Below are 23,190 nucleotides of genomic sequence, written 5' to 3'. Positions count from 1 at the left end.
TTATTTCAGTGACATTATGACTGACAGATCCTATCGCTTTATCCTTAAAAACATATGAAAAACAAATGGAAAAAGGGCCCTTTCTCGACAACTACAATAGTTGTTTCATTCATGTCTAGGGTAAATACTCCTCCCTTACTACACTACCAGCATCTAAACATCAGAGATACATTTTAATCATAAGATCCGAATAAAACCGTAATGCGGGTGAAAGTCACTGTTGAATTACTTCTATTCTCACATCTATTAATAGTAGCATGTGTGTTCAGCGTTTAAACCCTATACCAGCGGTGGCGAACGTCGGTCCTGGAGAGCCGCTGCCCTGCAGAGTTTTGCTTCAACCCTAATCAAACACGCCTGAACAAGCTAATCAAGGTCTGAAGGGTTACTAGAAAGCTACAGGCAGGTGAGTTTTAATTAGGGTTGGAGCTGTACTCTGCAGGGCTGCGGCTCTCCAGGACCGGAGTTCGACACCCCTGCCCTATACAGTCTGGGTCTACGTATAAAATCAGATTACTACTTTACATTACTTTGTTATTGAATATCTGCAGCACAATCCCTGTAAAATAAAAGTTAGTTAATGCGGATATTAAAACAAATAAATAGCAACATTGTAAAATGTGCGTGTCATTGGCATGGTAGTTTACTGGCAGTTCAGAAAGTCTGTAATTCACTTACTTGCAAGGTCTTAAAGCAGCAGGTTTTATGGTTAAACAGTAGATCTATAGTATATTTATACCAATCTACATCCAAATCGAGCATTTAAGTTGTTAAATCCAAAATCAAACTAACTTATAACATGGCTTTTTCTATTGACCGAATGCTCTCACTTACGCCTGAATGCGTTGCTCCTTTCCTGCCTGGATACAGCTCGACCAATAGCATTCGAGTACAGTTCTGAAGGAGTGTTTCATTGGTTGAACCTACTGAAGGGCTACGCCTTTCACTGACCACATCGGTTGAGTGAATGATTCAATGACTCACTCATCTTACAGCAAGGATCATTGAACAAATTATTGAACAAAAATGAATGAATCTTTATAGTGAACTGACTCTGTTACTGGATGAATCACGGTCCACTTTATGAAGGTTAGGGTGTGAATTGAATACATCAGTTCAGGATGAAAATTGACAATATTTTTTAGAGAATTTATAAACCAAAATGAAATCCTTCCTTGTGTCACATCTTTATTTTTTCCTTTTAAGGTAACAAACTTGAATAGAGATTCAAAACAAATCAAACAATTTCATTTCTAAAATGACTAATATCAACATTTTTTATTCATTTTGATCTTTCTAAAATACAGAAAGTGCTCTAGAGGATAACATTTATTCTGATTCTCTTTCTCTCTCTCACACACACACACACACACACACACTCACTTTATTTTTAAGTATAATTATTATCCCTCATGATATATATATATATATTAAATATTCTAAATCAAATACATCCACATGTCAAAATGTTTTTATTTCTCATTCCATACTAGCTTACAATTATAAACAGAATATAACAAAATAGAAAAAAACAAAACTGAAGAAACATTAAATAGCACATGAGATTCAGCAACATTTTTTCCATCCATGTGTCTTAAACTGAAGAGGCATCAGCAAAATTTCCAGAAACATAAACACTGATTTCATTAATAACCAGCTATAAGTGTATCTTAATGTGAAAATCCTGGAGTGATTAGAGCAGAAACGCAAGTGCAGACAGATGACTGGGAGCTTCAACCTCACAGCATGGAGATGCCACAGCTGCCCAATGAGAAAAACAGTTGTCTTTACACAAATCAACATTAAAAGTTAAAAATAAAGGGATGAAAAGACTGAGTGTTTGTGTATCCAAGTTAGTGAAAAAGGGAGACAAGAAATTCTCTGTGTCTGGTGGTGTGTTGGTGAGAGAGTGATATAAGGCAGCTGCAGGGTCAAAGAACCTCTCTGTGTCGTAAACCATGAGGAGAGACACATACTGATGACCTCACGCTTTGTCACTTCGGCAACAAGGTCACTAAGAACAACCATACTTACACACAAACACTGAAAGTTAAAGCCAACACAAGAACCAAAGCAAAGTTCTTGGAAAATTTACAAAAAAACATCGCATGCACTCACACCCAACACAAACACATATCAGTGCAAAAAAACCTAATAGTGCGGTGACTCACAGTTTACAGTTTCACATCTCTTCTGAAATCCTAATGGACATCCTATGAAATAAAGGTCTAGACAGCTTGGATGCTGAATTTCAAGTTTGACAGCAAAAACAAGACCATCCTATATAAAGACCAGCAGTGGGTCAGTAAACATCTTTCAAAAATCCAGTTCAGTCTTAATCCAGTCAGCTGCAACTTTTTTATTAAATTCTTTTTTATTTTTATTAAATTTTTTTTTTGCTACAAGGAAATATTCAGCAAACACAGGAAGACATAATGAAGGCTCTCCCCTTTCCAAACTACTGCCGCCTCTGTGCTGCTGATAGTGGCACATCCGTTCCAGAGGAGTAATATGAAGTTCAGTGCAGTAGTAATTTGTAAAAGAGGTAGTCACACTTCATCACACTGCAGTGTTAGTGTAAACCTCCAGCATGCCTCACTGTTGTGCGTTTGTAGGAAGTGGAGGGAGCTTTTCGTCATACTGTGGAGGCGGTGTGAGGGGTTCGATGGTGAACACGTTAGTCTGCTGGATATCGCTTAAGCTTTTCCTTCTTAGGTTGTCAGATTTTATGCGCCTAATTTTAAGGGGAATCAGCTTGCGCCCGGGCCGGCTGTTTCTTCGGCCACCCGCTCCAGTGCTGGGGTCGATTTGGGATGAAGGTCTGCGTGCTGGGCTGAATCCATCTTCCACAGTGTGCTGATCTTCCTCTAGCTCCTCATAGGCTGGTAGCGGGGTGATGCTGTTGTGTCGCTCTGAGGACTGACTGATGGGATACTGGCCACTCATTACCACCTCCTCGTAAGTGGGAACCGTGTAGTTTTGAGCTAATTGTTCCACCCTAGAAGCAAAAATAAATGCACATTTACAACCATACACAGCATATTCAGCTCATTATTGTTCAAACTATCATTCAAAACATTTGGGGTCAGTAAGACTTAATCAATGCTTTTATTCAGCAAGGATGCATTAAATTGATTAAAAGTGACAAACGTTGTTACAAAAAGAATCCTGAAAAAAACAATGGTATCCACAAAAATATTAAGCAGCACAACTGTTTTCAACATTGATAATAATACGAAATCTTTCTGGAGCAAAAAATAAAATAAATTAAAAAATCAGCATATTAGAATGATTTCTGAAGTATCATGTGACACTGAAGACTGGAGGAATGATGCTGAAAATTCAGCTTTGCCATCACAGGAATAAATGTTTATTTATTTAACATTTATTTAACTTTTTTAAATATATGCAAATAGAAAACAGTTATTTTAAACTGTAGCAATACTACACAATATTACTCTTTACTGTGGTTGTGATCAAATAAATGCAGCCTTGGTGAGCATAAGAGACTTCTTTCAAAAACTAAAATGCCATGTGGTGTAAGAGTATTTTGTTTGTACCTTAAATATATGTTAATGTACACATCATTAACATATGTTTATGTACACATTAAAAATTTTATTAATTCACAAAATCCTAGTAATTCTTTGGGAGTCACCACACAACATTTTACAACCTGAATCAACCATGCCAAATTATAAAACATTTGACGAGACTTCTTGTCCTTGACACACAGTCTGTCTTTGATTACAAAGTTTGTGTCCTCTGGAGGATATTTGTCAGCTGTATGTGTCATTGAGGTTGCCTCATTTAAGAAAAGTAACCATTACATTCCAAAGTCAGAAAGAAAATACAATAATTTATGCCTCAAGAGGACTAAGAGACAACCTTACAATGGTTACTTTTCTAAAAACAAGACATCCTTGATGACACATACAGCCGACAAATGTGACCTCTGGAGGGTGCAGCCTTCAAAATGAGACACAGAGACAGTCATGAGGGTCTGCAGGGGTCCCCCCAAAGTTTTTCAAATATTAATCAGCAGCAAAGCAGTTTTGTTTAAAACCTTTTTCTAATACACTGTAATACAAGATTATGCCAAACTACTTAATAATGTTTAATAAAGAATTTCATTATTTGCATGGGGCATTATTTTCATTATGATGACTTTTTTTGTGGGCGGAGCCTATCGGGGTGGCAGAAAATTACAGTTTTCAAGTAGCAGTCTATGGAAGCCATGGAATAAAATAATTTAAAAAAAAAGAGGAAAATTTGAGTTTATATTTAAAAATTCTGACTTTATTCCCGCAATTCCAAGATTATATCTCACAATTCTGATAAGCAAAAACAACTCGTCATTCTTTCTTTTCCCCTCGTCTGAGAATCATGAATATCCCCGACTTCTGGCTTTTTTCCTCAGAATTGCCAAACTCACTATTGTTGAGTTAAATCGAGTTATAAAGTCTGAACTAGGAGATATAAACTTGCATTTGTGAAAAAAGTATTTTTTGTGACATAAAATAAATAAATGTAATGTTATGTAAAATGTTAATAATAATAGGTTTAAATAATATTTCATGCTGTAACTATAGGGCTAATACAATCCGTCTCCTATGAACTGTATATGTGAATATTATGTAGATCTATTGTTTAAATCACATTTATGCTTTAAGAGTAGAGTAATCATAGCAGTTTTCATCCATAGTCTGTCCATTTAAACGTCTGCGTTTAGCTTTAAATGGCATCTTTGACGACAGTATTCTATAAAAATGATTTGCATTCCGATTCTAACATCCAAAGGCACAAAAATAATTTTTGCCACTTATTCCATAAATTTGATCCATTTCCCCTCCACTTGTTACCAGTGTTTTTCTGCCACCACTATGTGCGCGCAGCAGCAAGTGACGTAACTGTGACGTCTACTCCAAATTGGTCTATATGACATCATAAAATAATAAAATAAAAAAGAATGTTAATTTAATGTTAAGTTAATTTAGAATCTTCCAAAAAATCATGAAGTGTATTCAAGTCACTGTATGTGTGAACTATATTTTATGTGTTTTTGAAAAAATTAACAGGACAAAAAAACAAAACAAAACACGTCAGCCACGTACGTCATTGGCCTATTTACCATCATAAAATGTAAGAATGTGGCTGCACCTGAGTGTGTATTTAACAGTATGTACTCACGTAGTCCCCTCCTCCTGTGTGTTAGCGGGTGTACTGCCGGCTTCCTGTCCCCTGGCCGCCCGCTGTTTGTTCCGTACGCTCAGACACACAGACAGCAGCAGAAGCGCCACTCCTCCCCCTACTAGGACGAACGCCACAGATGAGGTCTCCCGAACTTGACCTTGATCCATGCCAGGTCTGGAGCTGTTCCCTCCGGACCCTGCCGGCACCACGCTCCACACAATCATGACTATCCCCAGAGCGATGAGGCCCACGCCCAGTGCAGCAGTAGCATACTGCGCCCCAGAGTTACTGCCGCTGGTCCTGCTGGGGCTGGGTGGAGTCTGGTCACTGTAGGACATGCTTCCAAACCTTACCACGGACTCGAATCTCCCCTGGATATGTTGTTTGTCGTACTGTGCCTGTCGAAATGCCTAAAAACCTTATCCAATTTTTCCTGTCTTTTCTGGAGCACTGACCCCCCTCTGTGAACAGAAATACAAACAAAGGTGAATCAGCAGAAAAGTGATTGAATAATCAAGACAGACTATCATAAAAGAGTCTTATATCAATCAACGTCCAAGATCCAGGCTCAGTCCCTTGATAAAGCCTGTGTGAAAATAGCATAACCCAGCCTGTGCTTCAGCAGTGATAAGGTTTTTATCAAAGCATATTTATTGTGCACACACATCAGTAGACATGATGTTAGGCTTGCCTAACTTCCTTCCATGAGATTAAGCAGGTGCCCCTTCAACGGAGCTTTAGTTACAGGTGCATTAAAATGGAATAAAGAGTTTGATTCAAGAGTGAAGTGAGAGAGTTCACGGTGAAATTTCATCTCTGCTCTGGAAGGTGTATGTTAGAGTGAAAACAAGGCAGCTCCAAGCTCAAAAAATGTCTTTACTAACAATGTGTTATTGTTTAATAGACAAACACACACTAAAGAAAGCTCATCATAACTCTGCTGTGTCATGCCTACACAGCTCCTGGTATTGGTTATCTGTACAGGCAGGTCTGGGATAAGCGCTCTTACTGCACCCTTAATCATTTCTCAGCATGGTAGCAACATTAAGTCATGCTCCCAGATCAGTGTAAATATTGTACATGCAGAGCCAGGTAGTTTATAATGGAATTATACATTATACTTGAGTTGTGACTCATCAGTTATGCTGCGTGTATGGAAAAATGTGGGCAGTTGCTCATGAGCTCTGTCTTTGTATTCCAGCAGAGTATTTAAAATCTCGATGGACAGACAATTTCATTGCGGCACATCTGACTTGTTCAATGTAATTTCCTTCACACATAAACAAGGTTTAGTAAGTGTACATGCCTGAAATAGATACATAACATAGAATTTACCTAGCACGTCTAAGCATGCAGACAGATAAAATTATGATAGTGAATCCTCACTGGGGAATGGCAGGAATTTCCTTCTCTCACAAAACCCACTGTAGCCAAATTAGACAAGGGAAAAAATAGTGCCACATAAATTCACATTACAAGAGAGAAATGGTTCAGCTGAGGGAGCTCAAGGCAACCGGGGGCCCAGAAACTATAGCGACATACAAAATTTCAGATGGAAGCTGTATCTTAGAGAGGAAAGTACAATCACATTCCAGCATCAGTGAACTTAGTGATAGTTCACCCAAAAATTATGCCATCATTTACAGTCCTCAAAATGACACCCAAGGGGGAGTTCACACAGAATAGGCTTTTATGATTAAAAATGGGAAATGCAAGGGGAATGGACAAAAGCTCTCCAGATGTGTTTCGAACTTATTTTAATTTAGCTACTTTAACTTGAGCACCTACTTTTTATGCAAAATGCAAAAACGTTTAAAAATGTGTTAATGGCCGTAAGGCTGTCAGATGTTTAACATTCTGCCAAAAATCTCCTTTTGTGCGTCACGCAAGAAATAAAGTCATGCAAGTTTGGAAAAGTATGAGGGCAAAGGTTTCTTGGTGTCCCAAGCATCAACGTCTGAAAATCTTATCGGAGTATATTTTGAACGTGTATACGTGTCAATGGAAACAAAAAACATATCTCGATCTTTATAGAATTAAATATCTTTAACGCAAACATTATTAATGCAACTTTAAATGACCAGACGTCCCGTTAACACTAAGAGATAGGAACAGCGATTCTTAACAGAACGATCACATTGTAAGGCGTAAAAACTGAAAATATATGATTAAATATATAAAGATACATTTAAAACAACAAATTACGCTGCGCACGACATGCGTCTTAAAAACCGAACGCGCTACGTAAAATCATGTAAACAGTAACAGAAGTTCCAGACAAACGAGTCAAACTTCAAGTTCACTGGGAATGTAATAAGTCTTACCGAGACAAATTCCCTTCCTCTTGTTTAGGAGGCCAAACCCGTTTAAATGCTGGACAAAACCACTTCTAATCCAATGATGCACACGTACACCGGAGCATTTGTTACATTCCTTAAGAAACTCAATTTGAATTTCTTAAAGCGGTTTGGCCTTGACTTTCACAGACGTGAACATCTTCCTGTCCCTGCAGTCCAGAATTAACCCTTTAACAGACCTGTTCGGGCTCCTGCCCCGCCCATGTGTTCTGAGGGGCAAAACTTCCCCATCCTCTGACACTGATGGTCCATAAAACTTTAGAGGCTTTCAGTGAAACAGACAGTGATGAATAAGAACGCCATATAATCTAAACTTTTATTTTTAAATAGAATCATAAACTATCGGGGTTTCCAATTTCATAACTGATTAAAAATCCAAGTCTTAATCTTATTTTCATTCATCTTTTCGTATTTCAGTCTCTTTTCGTATTTTCAGTCTTTTTTCTCCTTTTTTTTTTACTGTATAGTTATTATTGATAACCTTTAGGAAGACTGCAGATCTGTGGAGAAGCTGACATGGAGATTATGTATGACATGGAGTTTAAAGGGGTCATATGATGTTGCTAAAAATAACATAATTTTGTGTATTTGGTGTAATGAAATGTGTTTATGCATTTTAAGGTTAAAAAAACACATTTTCCACATACTGTACATTATTGTTTCTCCTCTATGCCCCGCCTTTCTTAAACGCTCGATTTTTACAAAGCTCATCAGTCTGAAAAGCGAGGTGTGTTGTGATTGGCTGAATACCTCAAGCGTGTGACGGATATGTTACGCCCCTTACCATATTGTGATGAAGCCCTGTCCAGCCGGAGCAACGATTCAAAAACATGAAAACCCATTATAAACGAGGCATTCGTTGCATCCAGTGGGGACATAATTATGGATTATAATGACTTATGCTGTCTATTTACGCATTGCGTTGCATCGCGCCGCGTAAACATAAAACCATGTCTGCATTTGTGATCAGAGAAATGACAAACAACAAGCCCTACTCTACACTGCCCAAAACTCGCGTTTGAAACATCAGTGGCAAATTCTTTAAATATGAAAAACATAATTACAGTCTTTGTGTCAGAACAGCCAGCATTGTAGTCTATTCTACTAGGATCAGGAAACAGTCCTCCATAAAATGCGCTGCACACATCTGAATATTTGGGTTGAAGTGTTCTGGAACAGTGTTGTAAATACAACTTGACCACTGATTTCTAGTCGTGTCCATTTTTGGAAGGCCAAACAAAGTAGTTTCACTTTCACAACGAAACACAGCGTCACACACGGCGGCCTAGAGTGAGCAGAGGCCGGGGGCTAAAGTGAGGTACGGCCCGGAGGGCTAGAGTGAGCGGAGGCCAGTGGGCTTGAGAACGGCGCGGCTGGTGGATTCGACGAAGGAGCGTCTGGAGGGCTTGCAGCAACCACATGTGACTAACCCAGGCTGGACTCCGCTTCGTCCACGGTGAAAGCCGATCCGGCGATCCACAGCGCAAAGTTGTTGTATTTCCTCAGCAATCAGCACGGATCAGCTCCAGGCATGATGAAGCGGATATCATCCTCTTTTGGAAGACCAAACAAAGTAGTTTCGCTTTCACAACGAATCACACAGTGCCTTCACGACACGGCGGCGGCGGCAACAATACTACAGCGAGAATAAAAGTTATGCCTTCTTTCTTTGCGTGAACATTTATGCGGCGTTATGCAAATCTTCCCACATTGTGACGTAGACATGTGGGGGCGTGTTAGAACGAGCCGTTTAGGTAGGCGTGGCTGACTCTTAACTTTTATAAAGAATATCTCTTTGGATTTGAGACTTTAGTCTTTACAGATCTTCTTTATGCACCAAGAGCTTGTAACACTCCAAAGAGAAAGGAAAAATTGAAATCGCATCATATGACCCCTTTAAGATACTAGCATTATTTATCACACCACTCTACAGTCAGGGTGGTGCACACATCAGATCACCAGCATCACCCACATAAATATGTCAAACCGGGTTCAGCCAAACATAAATTCCTAGAGCGGAACAAATGCTCAACAATATTTAACTACTTTATGGGCAGTTGGGATTCTGGCAGTGTTAATAATGTTGGACAAAGGTTGACCATATAGGCAAGGTGCTTCCTCATAACTTTACGTTAAGAAACGTCATGTAACTTTTACAGTAAATGGAACAAGGAGTGCTGTGACATGTATTACGTATTTTTCTCAGTATAATGAAGTACTTTATTAATCCTGTGTGAGAAACTGTGGGAATTTCAGGCATTATGTTTATCAGATACCAGAAATATGAGGAACACATATTTAACAAGAACACAACAATGCCAAAGGGGGAAAAATTAGCTGATAATTTCTTTCAAAAAATTTCAACCCCCTAAAAATGGTTTCTTGTCTTAATGTCCTGGGTTAAAATAGGGAAGTAGGCTACCAGAGAGAAGATTTAACTAAAATTTAATACCATTTTTATATGGATAACATGTTGTCCTGTCTTCATCTATAAAAAATATGCACCTCCTTTTACGCTGCTTCAGAAAGTTGGTTAATAACCACATAAATGTACAACAGTCATATCTTTGATCTTTGCACATTTACTATGATGATTAGCCTAACCCCTGCTACAGCTTAGCAATGTTCATGACCTTGGAGTTAGTAGCATAGCTATGTTTGCATGATGTTGAGATTGGAGATTTACAGTTGGTACACAAAAGCAGCAGGTTTGAACCAATTAGGAGTAGAGGCAAATTTGAAATTGGGTTCATGTTACAAAATTGTGTGTGCATGAGTAGTTATGGACCTGCTATTCACCTACTGTAACATCAGCATTTTAACCACATAACTAAGTGAAACCCATTGGATATAAAGTTAATTTAGGTAAATTCATGAAATTCAAATAATCATCTATTTAAATAATGATGTACTGTATAACACAACATTTTACAGTATTTTTGTGGTATTAAATCTAATGTTCTCAGAGTCTGTTTTCTAAAATCTACACATTAAATGTGAAAATATTCATTTTATTGGGGAAAAAAATCCAACTTTAACACAATTTTCTTTGTGGAGTTCTCAAAAATCATAGTTATAATTGTCAGGGTGCTTCACCCTGCTTCCTCACACATTCCTTACCCGCACATGACAATAATCTTTCAAATCTAAAGAGATAAATAAATATTTAGTGTGTGTGCCCTTTCAAATGGAATCTTACCATTGTCTCACTTTGAGACAAATGAGTCTACAGTCACAAACAACAACATAAGGTCTACAAAGCAAAGCCAAGACCCCTACTGGCAAACTGAGAGCCCAGAGACTGAAAATGTGAACTTTAATTGAGATTTCATCAACATTCACCTTGAAAAAGAAAAGAAAATCCCCCATTTGGGAGCTTTAAGAAAGTGTCATGTTTTTCATCAGTGATCTCAACAGGAGAATGACTCAGACATTAGTGAGCTCAGCAGCAGAAAAATGTCGAACTGGGCAACGCTCTCGTTGAAGTGAGACCTCCTGAAGTCCATTCCTTGGAAATGACCCGGATCTGTTCTGGTGACTGATCTTTTGTCCACTGAAATTCTTTGGGCTGAGACCAAGCTGCTGCTGTAGAAAAGAAAATGGATCCGTCAGATTTCTAATTCACTGGAGCTACAAACATTTAACATTTGAATTATTCAAGCAATAATGCAAATCTTCTCTCTCTGAGGATGCATTGTTACTGAGAACTACACGCTTGTTAATATCAGAGTGTACATCAAAGTATCTGCCTTAATTTGAACTTAATTTGTAATAAATAGTTCACTGTATTTTAAAGTGCCCACGATAACAATATTGTGCATGTTCATAATCATGGTATATTGTATTACCGAATACTGGCACATGTCTAAATGTGGCATTTGTATGAGTTTTAAGAATTTATGATTCAGCTTTAGTGTTCTACCTTCACCCTTCTTAAAGACTGCTGATCGTCATGACAGCTGGGTGATGAGCTGCTTAGAGAACTTTGCCGGTGAAGTGTGGGCGGAGTCCCCAAAGGTTCGACTTCCTGATCAAGCCCTGCCCTGCAGACACAGACATCAGAGAAATCTGCATGACTCAACTGTCTCTTGAACTTGTACGACATTATATTCAAAGAGACATTGATTCATTGAGACATATACATTTGTAGAGTTAGACACGGACACATACAGTATGGCAATACTAACAGACAATCTTACCTGGCTGCACTTACAAGTGCCTTCATCTCTTCATTCAGGTGATGACGGACCATGTGCTTGTTGCTTGGAATACATAAAGCCGCTGCCATGGTGTCAGAGCTGAAGGAGGGATCCATCACCATGATGGCACCATGAACCCCACTGCTCTGAAGATTGTCAGCAAACTCCTAAATGAAAAGATATGTCTTTCTTTTGAATTTTTCCATATACCAACACCTAGACTTTCTCTGTTAGCACTGCTGTTCTCTCTCAGTGGTACCTTCAGGTCAATCTCTTTGATCCATTTGATGATGCGATGACAGGTCCACACTACAGGGTCTGTGTTCTGATTCTCACACTCTGATCGCCTAGACTGCAAAATCTGCAGCAAAACAGTATTTGGGTAATTGTTGTTTAGCTTCATAAACTTACTATACAGACAAACAGGGTATGTTTTCCAAACTGGGCTATTCTGATGTGTGTGTGTGTTTGTGATGGTTGTTGTTCCTTTTTGGTAAGGTTTAGTGCCTGTGGGAATTCCCATCATGCTGTTCTTCTGGTTTATGTGTGTGTGTTACCTCTTTGTCAAAGTTGAGTGTGTGTAGCAGCTGTATTCCCAGCAGCAGGCTGATCTGGTGGGCTTTTTTAGACACGTGCAGATGCTTCTCAAGGTCGGTGCGTGTGAATGTACTTAGGAGACGTCCGTCCACAAGGTGAGTGTGGAAGAACTGGGAATATTGAGGGAGACCTACATCAGTCAGCCAGGCCTGAGCCACCCAGTGGTGATCCAGATCAGCTGCTTTAGAAAGGCTGAAACAACATAAGAAAAGAAAAGGAAAAATATTTGATTTAAATTCTTAGAAATGCACTCTTTGTATTCAAGCTAGTTTTGTATACCGTTTTACTAAGAGAAGTTGTTATTTACTCTAATAAAGAAACAAGTGATGAGCCAACATTATTATTATTATTATTTTGTGTGTGTGTGGTAATCAACATTATGCCACAAATGTTGCAGACTGAACTTAACTTGAACCTGGAATATTTTTTTTATATATATATATTTTAAAAAATGCTAAATACCGGTACATTTTTAAGGATTATTAATAAAATAACATTGGGATGCTATTAATAACATAAATAGAACGACGTTTTCACACCACTCGAGCTTAAAGGGATTGTTCACTCAAAAATCCAAGTTTCTGTCATCATTTACTCACCTTCAAATCTGTTCATCATAAGAAGCAATCATATTTCATCTCACACGGCTTGATTTAAACCATTTGATACATATATGTATCAAATGGTTTAAATCAAGCCGTGTGAAATGAGATATGATTGCTTTTGATATGGATTGATTTTATAATGCATTTTTGACCTTTTTGCTTTTTGGATCTTCTACACTTTGGTTACCTGGACTTTTAATGGAGGGACAGAAACCTCTTAGGTTTCATTAAAATATCTTGTGTTCTGAATATATCTGAGAGCAAGCAAATGATCATCTGCAGGGGTCCCCTCGAAGACATCACTGTTCCATTTTTTTTTATAAGCAGGGGCAGATTATTTAATTTATTTTTTAAGTGTTACGATATGTTTCCTACCCATGTCCAGATTCCGCATCCCTGTAGTCTTCAATGGCCAGACGGAGTTTCCTGCGGTGCATTGAATTACTGATACCTAAAACAAACTCCAGGTCCTCATTCGTAAGAACTAACAAGACCTAGCAAAACACACATACAGAAATTTATGTTTAATTCTAACATTCACAAACACTGCTTGTTTAAATAGCCCAAAGCATTCAGGCCTGATAGGATATGTGCATTTTAGGGAATAGTTTTATAGACTGCTGTAGACAAGTGTTCATGCATAATACTGACAAGGTCACGTCTACCTTCCCACTTTTAACGTTGTCTGCACAGGCCCGTATGTACATGGGCATGGCCATGATCACCTCCAGCCACGCCTGCACGGTTCCTGCACGCCAACGGGACATGGGGGCCGTCCGCGTAAGCTCCACCTGCTGAAGCCGATCCAGATGCCCCTCGCATTCTGATAGGCTCACACTGAGGCGGGCGGGGCTTGATAAACTGTCGGAGTCTAGATTGGTGGATGACGGGAGAGGGGCGGGACTTAATGCGAGTTTGTTTTCTATAATTTACGAGCATAACCACCGTGTTTTCTCAAGTGAAGACAAGTATGTATATGGTACCATAAACACAAAATATATTAATTCAGAGATAAAAAGTTAGATAAATGTCTTGTAACAAACATTTTTCCCATTTACATCATAGTTTTTGAACAGCAGCCACTGACTAAAGCCTCTGTTAAAGCGTCTTCTGTGCGCGAACCAATAATTTCACCAGTAGACGGCAGCACTAAACCGCCTTCAAAAACGGCAATCAACCCACGCGCCCATAATTAGTTAATAATAGGGTTGTTTCGGAAGACAAAGCACTCCTTTCTTAGAATCAATCTTAAGTATTTGGGTCCAGAGGTTGTAAAATAATGACTGACAAAACAGATGGCTACTGCTAAGACCTTGTACAGAGTAAACGTTGTTGGGAAAAGAACAGCTTGTCTGGTTTTGCCTGTTAAGATACTGCTTTTATCTCATCTACACAAACTATTCATATATTAAACCATTTCCCCCTCCTTCTCTAATAGAGCTTCATTATCAGGATTGTGGAGTTTGCACATCACCAGGAGCTAACGAGCCACTGCAGAGAAAAACAATGTACACAGAATTCATCCTGCGCCAAAATTACTTTGAGAGCCCTGTAAAGATTTAAAAGTGAGATAAAAAGGATGAATGGATTAAACAACCACACACACATACAGATAAATACCCCATGTGGTTAAAGATACTTAGTAATGAGTTAGTTAATTATGCTCTGTACTACCTAAACGCAATCAGGCAGTCGATGAAGTAGCCACAGACAAGCTCAGGGAGGCAAAGTGCCAAAACACAATTACAAAGAGCGAAGAACTCAGCCACACACTGTTCAGTGTTTCTGATTTTATTTCAAAATAGTCTGTAGTTATATAACTTATTACCATTTTCATTTCCATGCCATTTAGAGTTCCATGCTATTCAGCACCAGCTTGAGCCAAACGCAGCAGGGAAAACGAGAGCAGTCTCTTCATCTCCAACTGATGAAGAACACACTACATGCTCTGAAAACTCATTTCTTCTTCATTTCATGTCAGTGCAATATTGAAATGTACACAATGGTAAGAATCTGCCACTGAATGATAGCTAGCATTGATTTCAGAAAAATACAAATAATAGACTATAAATACAAAGTTTAATGGTGAAAGGCCCTGTAAAGTAAATGTATCCAGTCCCCACTTGCAAAGCAACATGGGAAACTACTGTGGAGCTCTATGTCATACCCTGCTTTATTAAAGGTACAGTAATAATTTCCATGACAAATATCCTAGTTTTTTTTTTTTTATAACCATATGGGTTTTGTATTTCCACACTGTTCTCAGATCAGTTTTTGCCTCCTGGTTAATGTTGTTGTGAAGGCAGTTGTCAGAGTTAGTGTGTGTAACGATGATTATAAACTCTCCTGTGGGAAAGGCAGGACCAGCCACTGCTCACTAAAAATCCCAGACTACATGAAATGTCCAAACACCAGAATATGCTGCAGATAGATGAATAGATATCTTTTGGATCACAGTGTGAAAAAGCAAATGTCCTTTTTTTTGGTTTTCATACACGCTGAGGGTCCTGCTGGCTTCCGACAGGAGAGCTCCATCAATATGTTTAACACAGGTTTAAAAACAGCTGAGACAATGAGCGTTAAATGATATAAAAGGCATCTGGAAACACTTACAAGCACAAAGTGCACAATGACTATTATTTACACATTCAGCAGTCCTTCAAGTTTCCAGTGAGATGCTAAAGTGGGTATAAAATGAACACACACACACACACACACACAAACTCTGGGCAGGTTTGGGTCTACTGCGGCACAGTTTGGAATCATTGTACAGTCAGCTTGTGCTCATAAAGATGTCAGCGATAGAGACACACACACACACACACACACACACACACACACAAATGAGTTAGGGGGGCTCTCAGCAGCGTCACCAGTCAGCATCCTCCTCTATGTAGTAGTCAGGTGTGTTAGTACCATCAAACAAAGTGGGGTCCAGAGACTTTCTTTGCTTTCCTCGACCGAACACCCTCGACAGAGAGCCCAGACCCATCCTCTCTTTCTTCTTTCTGCGTCTCTGCTCCTCTAGATCCTCTAGAGACTGGAGACAGGGATAAAGAAATAAATAATAAGCAATAGAAGTAAAGGTAATACATCAAAAATGAGCAGAGAAACTATTCTGTATCATGGCACAATGAAGGTTGTCATAATATCTTAATCTCAAAGTACAATAACAGCTAAAGAATCAGAATACCACTCAAGATGTGAAATGTGTTGAGTGCTCTGCTGTGGTTTGAAATTTAATTTATAGTTTAAATAGATTTTATTATTATTATTACGAGTCCCTATATTTTTTGTTATTTTGTTATTGCAGATTCATTTTTTACTTAAATTTTAATAAGGAAATAATATTAGAGACCATGTAATGCAATACATTTTTAATAATAGTAACAATAATAATATTGCTAGAATTTTTTATTTGTATTAATTACAATATTGAATTATTAAAAAATGATTACAAGTTAAATATTAATAATAATAATCCCTATATTGTTTTTGTTATTTTGCCATTGCAGATAAAATGTTTTACTTAAAATTTTTAATAAGGAAATAATATTAGAAACCATGTATGTAATACAATTAGGGCTGCAAAACGATTAATCGCGATTAATCACATTCAAAATAAAAGTTTGTTTATATACTGTGTCTCCTGTGTATAGTTATGTACATATAGATACGCACACATATATGCATATACTGTATTTCTTAAAAATATTTGTATGTATATATATTTATATATATATACTTGTATATAATTTATATTATATAAAAATTAGTGCTGTCAAACAATTAATCGCATCCAAAATATAAGTTTTTGTTTACATAGTATGTGTGTGTACTGTGTATATTTATTATGTATATATATATATATATATATATATATATATATAAATACACACACATGCATGTGTATATTGAAGAAAATATGTTACGTTTATATATTAAATATATTTATATATAATATAAATTACATGAATATAAATATATACATGTAAATACATGTACATATTTTCTAAATATATACTGTATGTGTGTCTTTATATATACATAATAAATATACACAATACACATATATTATGTAAACAAACTTATTTTGGATGCGATTAATCATTTGACAGCACTAATATAAATATAAATATTTTAGATATAAATCTAACATATTTATCCTTAATATATACATGTGTGCGTATTTATGTATATATACATAAATTTACACCGTACACTAGGGCTCTGCGATTTGGGGGAAAATATCAAATTGCGATTTTTTTTGACGGATATTGCGATTGCAATTTGATTTGCGATTTTAAATGTGCAAAGTCAAGCTTCAGCTCAATATTGCCAATAATGTGCAGCACAGTATGAGTATCATTACCCTGCTGAAAAAAACTATAGAAACCATCACAGAAATTCTTATAGTTTCCATTAAACCATTACAAAATTCCTTTTTGTTTTGGGCATTATTCCAATAGGAATTATGTTGTTCTATTGGTTCCCATCTGCCAGATTACATCCCACCAATAGAATCAATCAAATAGACACCATTATAGTTTACATTAAAACCAAACAAATTCCCATTATAACCTGAAATACATTACATTTGTTATTGTGTTTTGGGAGGGGTTCTATTGTTTTTTTTTTTTCAGCAGGCAAGATTATAATGGTATAACTACTTTTACAGAATTAATTTAATTACTGAATTTCACAGAAAATATTTGTTTATTTTTTATAAATAAAGAACTGTATTTCTTAAGTCAATTATTAAAGTATTACATATGTTACATAGGCTGATTTATTCATTTTAAGTATTTGGGATTTTAAGAGCAAGTGGAAAATGTGCTGAATGTTTCATTTCATCCAAGTGAAATTAGCAAGCAGTTAGCCAGGCGCGAGTCGACACAGGTAGCGCGCGTGCGTCAAGCCTCGTCCATACTGCCAGATGTGCTCGTGGAGACTTGCGGTGCGGAGCCGGGTGCGAGTATAAACGAGCATTACGAGACAGGCTGCGTGAGTGCGGCAAGCATCAACGGCTCATCCGTGACGCGGGATTCGCGCCGCGTGGGGCAGAGAGGAGCGAGTATGAGAAGCATTCACAGACACAGGCTGTGTGTACGCTCTTCTGAATTGGGAATAGCGAACATGCATCATAAACTTATTCAAATTAATCTGTTGGGGAGATAAAATGTGCAAGATAACGTTCACGTAATAACAAAAACATCTAAGAATGTATCTTTTATTCTTCAGTACTGAAAACAGAACCGAGAAGGGATCTTTTGATATGCGCTGTGACGCAGCTCTTGGAAATTACCTTTTTTGTTCGTTGTCTGTCATTTCGAAGCTTACCTTGCATACGTTTTTCTTTAGTTTTAATTTGCCTAACTATCGATCTGACCCAGTAGACGCCATAATCCCACTCTGTCTCTCTCCCGCGGGCTTTTTATTAATTTTTTTATGGTGGGTGTTTACTCAGTTGGCTAGAGCAGTGCTGATTGGGGAGAACGGAGGTGCGCTCACTCTACTGGTTAGTAAGACTGCAACTCAAGGCTGGCAGTCATGCATATGCTCTGGAACAAAGTAATATCGCGTCCATATCGCAGGCTTTGCGATTAGGAAATCGCAACGTCTCAAATCGCGATTTCGATGCGATTTCCATTAATCGCACAGCCCTACCGTACACACACATAAAAGTATGTAAAACATTTTTTTATTTTGAATGCGATTAATTGTTTTGCACCCCTAAACACAATGCATTGTTAATAACAGTAACAATAATAATATTATTATAATTTTAGATTACAATTCATTGCAATATTTAATTAATATAAATATTAGAATTATTAAATGAATAATTAATATAATTTTAATAATAATATAGTCCTATATATATTATATAGTCCTATAACAATGTTGACTGTGACAAATTTTTACACGTTTCTCATTTGTAAGTCACTATGTATAACAGAGTCTGCTAAATAAGTACATGTAAATGTATTGAGGTTTAGGTGTCAGGTAAACAGTAGCATGCCACACTACCTACACTTGTGCATTTGTGTATGTGTTTTGCAATGCAAAGAGTGCCTCAGTGAGTGGAATGCTGTGTGTGTGAGTCTTACATTGCAGAGGGAGTGTGTTCTGTGTCGCGGTGAATCTGATGGCGTTGAGGATCTCTCTCCCTCCATCACCGAGGCGTCTGAGATGACTGACGGTTGTTTAGAGTGACACGGACTGATCCTGGCTGCGGCTGATAACATCATGCTGATGCCGTCAGCATCGCACACGCACGGTGATGCTTTCAGTACTAACAGACACAAACATTAGGAGAATTAGCAGGCTGATTTGAACTCATTTAGCATAAGTAATAAACCCAGCTTTCTGGTTGAGATCTTTAAATGGACAGGTTATTGCTGTGAGTGTGATGTGTGTGTGTGTGTGTGTGTGTGTGTGTGTGTGTGTGTGTGTGTACCTTGTCTGTCCATTGAGTGGTAAAGGTTTTGTTGACTCTGTCGTATCGCCGCAGTCAGAGGAAGCTCTGCATGCATCGCCCACTCTTGGTTGCCGTTGACGACAGTCTCTGTGGGCATGGCCAGTGAGTGTCGCTTAGGAACATCCTTAGTGAGAGTAGCCAAAGACTGTTTTGCCTAGAACACACAAACAGATTTAATTCAATACACTCCACATCCTTGTCCAGAGAGAGTGTTGTAAACAAATGTAAAACGCGTGAAAATGAAAGTGTAGTACTGCCCAGAATAACCACTCCAAACGCTTCACAGTAGTGCCAGTCTGGAGCTAAAGTCAAGTTATTAATAGGCCCACACAGAATCTGCACTCAGAGGTTTCGGCAGAAAATATTACATATGTCAGCAATTGAACCATCAAAATTTTACATGCCTTCTTCCAGCCTTGTGTGTTAATTCCCAGTCTTCATTACTTTTCTATTTGTATATTTTCTATATATGAGCATATGAGACTCCATTAAAACAAAGAAATTTTACTGATCCCAAACTTTTGAAAGCCAGCGTGTATATATATATATATATATATATATATATATATATATACTCGTTCAAAAGTTTGGGGATCAGTAAAATTTTTTATGTGTTTTAATGGAGTCTCATATGCTCATCAAGGCTGTATTTATTTGATCAAAAACACAGAAAAAAAAAAATAATATTGTGAAATATTATTGCAATTTCTAATATTCATTTCCTATTTTAATATACTTTAAAATAAAATGTATTTCTGTGACGCTGCACTGAATTTTCATCAGCCATTACTCCAGTCTTCAGTGTGACATGATCCTTCAGAAATCATTTTAATATGCTGATTTATTATCAGTGTTGAAACAATTGTGCTTAATATTTTTTTGGAACCTGTGATACCTTTTTCTTTGATGAATAAAAAGTTAAAAAGAACAGCATTTATTAAAAATAGAAATCTTTTCTAACAATGTAAGTCTTTATTATCACTTTTTATTCATTTAGCACATCCTTGCTGAATAAAAGTATTAATTTCTTTAAAAAAAAAAAAAAGAAAGAAAAAATGTACTGACCCCAAACTTTTGAATAGTAGTGTATATTGTAACATAAATGTTCTATTTTGAATAAACGCTGTTCTTTTTACCTTTTTATTTATCAAAGAATCCTGAAAAAAAGCATCACAGGTCCCAAAAATATTAAGCAGCACAACTGTTTCCAACACTGATTATAAATCAGCATATTAGAATGATTTCTGAAGGATCATGTGACACTGAAGACTGGAGTAATAATGCTGAAAATTCAGCTCTGCTTTACAGGAATACATAATATTTTAAAGTGTATTAAAATAGAAAACTTATTTTAAATTGCAATAATATTTCACAAAATTATTATTTTTTCTGTATTTTTGATCAAATAGATACAGCTTTGATAAGCATAAGAAACTTCTTTAAAAAACATAAAAAAATCTTACTGATCCCAAACTTCTGAACGGCAGTGTATATATGTAATCGGTGCAGAAAATGCTGAAAAACTGCAGATTCCATGTTGGGCCTAATTCAAAATCATTTCAAGCCACAGTCATGCCAGAAAATAAGCCAAAAAGAACACCACCACCACCACATTATCCATTATCATTGGTTTAGAATGGCTCCCAAGCTAGCTCCTAAACATTCTACAAAACGAGCATGCAGAGAAGAACATTCCCGCTCAGAGTGAAGGAACAGAACCGCACATGCTTTTTCCATTCCATATACACAACGAGTTTATACTCAAAACAAAATGCACATGCAACCAATCAAATTGTGCATATCAGATGGGGAGTCAACACTGCAGGCCAATCAAAGAGGGACTTGGGTTTGAGTGACAGGCCTGGCTGATCTTACCGACACCGTTTTGGGTGAGGCTGGTCTTTCTGGAGATCGAACAAACACACGACTCTCTAGTTTCTGAGCCATAAAGCTACTCATCTGTTAAAGAAACACACACATAAACAAAAGCACACACACAAACAACCCAACACTGACAGGTGTGAGCTACTCAGTTGACAGATCGTTTGAAGACACATGAAGATATTGTAAACAAGACGAACAGTTCAAATATCTCTAGACTCACTCATCCACTTAGAAGACAAAAAGTAGGACACCCTGCTTTTCTACACTCTGTGCATCTCACCATAGTCAGTTCAGCCTCCAGCTCCTTGATCCTGTTCTCTTTCAGGTCCAGTGCAGATCGGAGTGCACTTGCATGTTCCGAGGCCTCTTTGGTTTGTCGGCGTAGGTCCCACTTCTCCCGTTCTAACAAATCTTTTTCCCTTGCCAGAACTCTCACTGCATCCTCACTCTCCTGCAACACATAAATAAGACGTGTGTGTTTAAATATACTGAAGCATGTGTGTAAGTGGGAATTTATGCATGTTTAAAGTTGTTGTGCTAGTATGAATGCATGAGATATGCATGCATGCAAGTAAAATACTTTTCGGTGTTGCTCATAGTTGCGTATGAAGTCCCGTAGCTGCTCCTCACGGCTCTCCAGTGTTGTGTAGAGCTGCTGCATCTGATTCACCAGATCAGTTCTCTCCAACCTCAAACGCTTCCTGTCTGCCTTCATTGCTAGGGGAAAAAGAGGTTCTGAAGGTTCATGTGACACTAAAGACTAGAGTAATGAAAATTCAGCTTTACTGTCACAGGAATAAAGTACACTTTAAAATATAGTAAAACAGAAGTCATTTACTTTCAATTGTAATAATATTTCACAATATAATATACTTCACAGTATAATACTGTATTTTCGATCAAATAAATGTAGCCTTGGTGAGCAAAGAGACATCTTAACCAACCCCAAACATTTGAAAGGTAGTGTACTTCCTCAAGCCACATGATTATAGGTATCATTTATGTCCATAGCACAAAAGTTTAATACATAGAGTTACAGGTTTATAGCAAACCATAACCTTGAGTATAAGCAACACCGATCCTTAGCTGATGCTTAGCAAGCACCAATAATTAAAGAAAACATACCAAAATAAAAAAAGAGAAAACTAAATAAGCAATAATTATTCTCTCTACAGAAAATGAAAATACTCCTTTTAACTTTGCAATGTGTTTTACAGTCTAAAATGCTGTTTTATAAAGATTCTGTGCTCCTCTTCTAGTCTTGCCCTGACAAATCAGAATTGCTTCCACCTTGACAATCAAACTTCTTTTCTGCTTTAAATAGTACGAATTAAAATCATATTCATAAAGACCTTACAGAGTTTCACCTGGCATTGCATATATGTAGTAGTAATATTACACCTTAAAAATGTTCTGCATTTGAAATCATTTTCATGTGCTATTTGGATTGTGGTCTCCATCAATTTAAATGCATAATACGGTTTAATTTGCATATATCCATTCTCATTTACACATTACTATCATTCTCTTGATGTCCAAGATGTCCATTTTCACACACCAATCACTCTCTCGCTCCCTCTTTTTCCTCTTCCAGGGTGTCTCTCTCTCCAGCTGAGCTGTGGTTAATACTGTGTGATAACAGAGGCAGTAATTGACTGTTTTAGGTTGTTTGTAGCCTCTGCTCTGACTTGCAAATTGCAGCTCATCTTTTCCAAGGACATTGAGTCCATTCACCCACCACTTAAAGACTCATTATACAGGAGCCAAACGGCACACACAAAAAGCCTTTTACACACTCATGCACGCACACACACACACACACACACACACACACACACACACACACACACACACACACACACACACAGAAACAC

The 23,190-nt window shown here is 37.5% G+C and overlaps 2 protein-coding genes across 2 annotated transcripts in view; both read right to left on the bottom strand.

Annotated features, from left to right (window-relative positions):
• Positions 1-2,388: 2,388 nt before the first annotated feature.
• On the bottom strand, positions 2,389-7,748 carry LOC107556479 (transmembrane protein 51-like). Its single transcript, XM_016239607.1, has 3 exons — positions 7,518-7,748; positions 5,191-5,654; positions 2,389-2,998 (listed from the first exon to the last, which is right to left on the bottom strand). Exons 2-3 carry the CDS (start codon positions 5,529-5,531, stop codon positions 2,596-2,598), a joined length of 744 nt encoding a protein of 247 aa, XP_016095093.1. The 5' UTR covers positions 5,532-5,654; positions 7,518-7,748; the 3' UTR covers positions 2,389-2,595.
• Positions 7,749-10,497: 2,749 nt separating this feature from the next.
• Positions 10,498-23,190, bottom strand: part of LOC107556484 (kazrin-A-like) — a 39,337-nt gene continuing 26,644 nt past the window's right edge. Inside the window, exons 4-15 of the mRNA XM_016239613.1 lie at positions 21,897-22,033; positions 21,597-21,767; positions 19,412-19,586; positions 19,062-19,246; positions 15,868-15,991; positions 13,617-13,822; positions 13,327-13,445; positions 12,307-12,538; positions 12,009-12,110; positions 11,750-11,916; positions 11,473-11,593; positions 10,498-11,135 (exon numbers count right to left, since the gene is read on the bottom strand). Of these exons, the coding sequence (XP_016095099.1) occupies positions 10,977-11,135; positions 11,473-11,593; positions 11,750-11,916; positions 12,009-12,110; positions 12,307-12,538; positions 13,327-13,445; positions 13,617-13,822; positions 15,868-15,991; positions 19,062-19,246; positions 19,412-19,586; positions 21,597-21,767; positions 21,897-22,033 (1,898 nt within the window). The 3' untranslated portion in view covers positions 10,498-10,976. The remainder of the gene's footprint in view (positions 11,136-11,472; positions 11,594-11,749; positions 11,917-12,008; positions 12,111-12,306; positions 12,539-13,326; positions 13,446-13,616; positions 13,823-15,867; positions 15,992-19,061; positions 19,247-19,411; positions 19,587-21,596; positions 21,768-21,896; positions 22,034-23,190) is intronic.

The sequence above is a fragment of the Sinocyclocheilus grahami genome, unplaced genomic scaffold, assembly GCF_001515645.1.
Source record: "Sinocyclocheilus grahami isolate Dianchi unplaced genomic scaffold, SAMN03320097.WGS_v1.1 scaffold570.1, whole genome shotgun sequence".
Classification (NCBI taxonomy): domain Eukaryota; kingdom Metazoa; phylum Chordata; class Actinopteri; order Cypriniformes; family Cyprinidae; genus Sinocyclocheilus; species Sinocyclocheilus grahami.
This window is presented reverse-complemented; position numbering and strand designations above follow the sequence as displayed.